The sequence below is a fragment of the Purpureocillium lilacinum genome, assembly GCF_023168085.1.
Source record: "Purpureocillium lilacinum CBS 284.36 DNA, scaffold_4, whole genome shotgun sequence".
NCBI lineage: Eukaryota > Fungi > Ascomycota > Sordariomycetes > Hypocreales > Ophiocordycipitaceae > Purpureocillium > Purpureocillium lilacinum.
In genome coordinates, this window is record NW_027072114.1 from 5,072,086 (window position 1) to 5,074,916 (window position 2,831).

Genomic DNA, 2,831 nt, shown 5'->3' on the forward strand with positions numbered 1-2,831 from the left:
TGCGACACGAAACGTGCGACATCCTCATTGTTGGCGCCGGAGCTGCGGGCTTAACCGCAGCAGCAACATCCTCAGGTCTCGAGACGTTGGTTATTGAGAAGAATGATGTGGCGGGTGGTACGACTGCTCTATCTGGCGGCACAGTTTGGATCCCCGGCCATGGCCTATCAGAATTATCTGGAAGCGAGGACAAGTCGCTAGGAAAGCAATACATCGACGCAATAACAGGTCAAGCCAAATATCCAGACGATGTATCGGCTTCCAGTCGCAGAGACATGTTTTTGTCCAAAGGCGCAGAGATGGTCTCTTTCATGGTTAAGCAAGGTTTTAGATGGTCGCAAACCCCTTCGACATTCCCGGACTATTACCCTGATCTTCCTGGCGCAAAGCCGTCTGGCGGCCGCACTCTGAACCCAAGCGTGTTCGACGCGAGGATCCTTGGAGACTGGTATGACTTCATACAGGTTGAGGACAACGCATCATTCGTCGCCAAATTTGAAGACTTTGGAATATCCTCACGGCCACGCGCGTCACTGAAGGATCTTCTCAAGAACTGGTGGATGGCACTAAAGGGGATATTCTATCGCGTGTACCTCCGCGAACCCGTTACCATGGGACTGTCGCTTACCGCCCAACTTCTTAGCATCTGCCGCAGCCATGGCAATGTACGGCTCTACACACAAACGCGCCTCGTCAAGCTTGTGCCTGAGAACGGGGTTATTACCGGCGCAATCTTGAGCAAAGCCGGATCTGAGATTGAGGTGCGCGCGAGAATGGGGGTTCTGCTCACCACTGCCGGTTATGCGCGCAACCAGAAGTTACGCGCTAAGCACATAGGTAAGTCCACTGATGCTGAGTGGAGCTTAACCTGCCGAGGAGGGGACACCGGTATCGCCTTGCGCGTTGGAAGAACCATTGGCGCGGCCACTTCTCAGCTCGACAAGATATGGGGCATCCCAACGATGAGAGACCCGCTCTCGGGGGCGACCATACCAGCACCCTTCGAACTTGCCAAGCCGCATTCAATTGTTGTCAACCAATTTGGAAACCGGTACTTTTGCGAGTCGCGACCTTACGGTGAAATTGCCGATGCAATGCTGAAGCGCGGGAAATTGATCCGGAATTGGTTGATCCTAGATCAAAATTACCGCAAGAAATATTCTCTAGGAAGTCTTTCTCCCTGCAGGGGCGCAGAAAACGCTGTTAACGCCCGTCGATTGTTCAAAGCCGACAATATCCCCGAATTAGCAAAGCAAATCGGCATGAACCATGAGGCTTTGAAGCACACTGTCGAGCAGTGGAACGAGATGTGCAAAACTGGCAGAGACTTTTACTACAAGAGAGGAGCCGACGCATACCAGCAATTCCTCGGAGATCCGAACATGCAGCCGAACTTCAATATGGGACCCATCCACACCGCCCCTTTTTACGCTATCGAGGTTTTTGCAGGAGACGCAGGGACTAGAGGGGGGCTTGCGACCGACAATTATGCACGAGTATTGGATAAAGACGGACGCGTTATACAAGGTCTGTACGCAGCAGGCAACGCCGCAGCTTCAATCGTGACTGGAAAGTCTCCGGGAGCCGGTGCGACGCTAGGCCCAGCCATGACTTTTGCGTACATTGCTGCAAACCATATGATGTCGGGCACAAGCTGAGCGGACGCTCTTACTCCACACCAGTCATGGAAAAGATAAGTAAAGAGGAGAGGGAAAGAAAGTGGAAGGAAAGGTGCGGCGTCCCTTCCACATATGGCGGAGTGGGTACCGAGGCCTGTAAGGGCCTGGCCGGTTACAATTATGCTGCTAGCACTTGTAGTACTTGGGCCATAGCCGTCGCTACTAAGAAAAAGGTGAATGGCTGACTTAATTTTAATAGCTTTGAAACTGTCTACTATCTGCGCACGTAGCGTGTTGACTTCGCGCAAAGACTAGCTGCTGTCGCCGTACTCATAGAGCAACCCATCTGGCTGTCTGTTGGCCACGGAGCACCCTCCTCATCTCAGCAGGTGGGAGAGCTAAGACAAGATCCAACATCAAGTCAGCTCTGTGCTGGCGCATAAAACGGCTGCTGGCTAGCTCCAAAATTGGTTGTTAGCCGTAATCCTTTTTTAGCACTAAAGGAATACTGGACGGTGTCATGAAAGTAACGTCGGTGGCGCATCTGAGCGAGCCTTAAGAACTCGAATACTACTGTGTGCCAAAACCTTTGTTCATATTAAAGTAGCAGTATTTGCCGGCGCAGCGATCGGAATGATGATCTCAATTATGTCTTTGAATCCTAGGCCCACCTCAAGTATTTACTCGGATTCCTTCGATTTGGAAGACCTTGTAAGTCGATTGTCTCAGCAAGCTAGAAGTCAAGCATTCTACGAAATCAAAGCCCTACAGGACGAGCGCGATGCCTTACAGCGGCAAGTTGAAGCAGAACGTAGTGCATGGGTATCGGTTTACCAGGTCATATTGGAGTCGTCGAGGGTTGGGACTCAATTGTCTCTCGTTTGTGAAAATTCCCAACGTCAGATAGACCGCGAACGGTCAGAAGATCGCGAGCGAAAAAGGCAGCTAGCAAATCTCACGCCGATATAGAAGCCGTGGCCCGACGCAGAGTGACCAGCCTCCCGCTCAGGGAGCCGACTGCACCAAATCTGCTTCGAGCAATACGTTCCTAATCTGACCCACGCCAAGTAAGCAGCAATGCACTGATTGTAATTGAAACAGCTCTTAAATTTGATAATGAGGCAAATGATTGTGCCGGTGCTGCAGCTCAACACGGAAAATACGTACTCGCTTGTGTCGTGTGCAATCCAGCTGCGAACCATGCGATGCTAC

At 51.5% G+C, this 2,831-nt stretch overlaps 1 protein-coding gene across 1 annotated transcript; it reads left to right on the forward strand.

The window, feature by feature from the left end:
• Positions 1 to 299: 299 nt before the first annotated feature.
• Positions 300 to 1,658, forward strand: PLICBS_006580 (uncharacterized protein; the record flags this gene model as incomplete). The annotated part of the gene is made up of 1 exon (XM_065601000.1): positions 300 to 1,658. The coding sequence occupies one exon, from the start codon at positions 300 to 302 to the stop codon at positions 1,656 to 1,658; it is 1,359 nt and encodes a 452-aa protein (XP_065457072.1).
• Between the last annotated feature and the right edge of the window lie 1,173 nt (positions 1,659 to 2,831).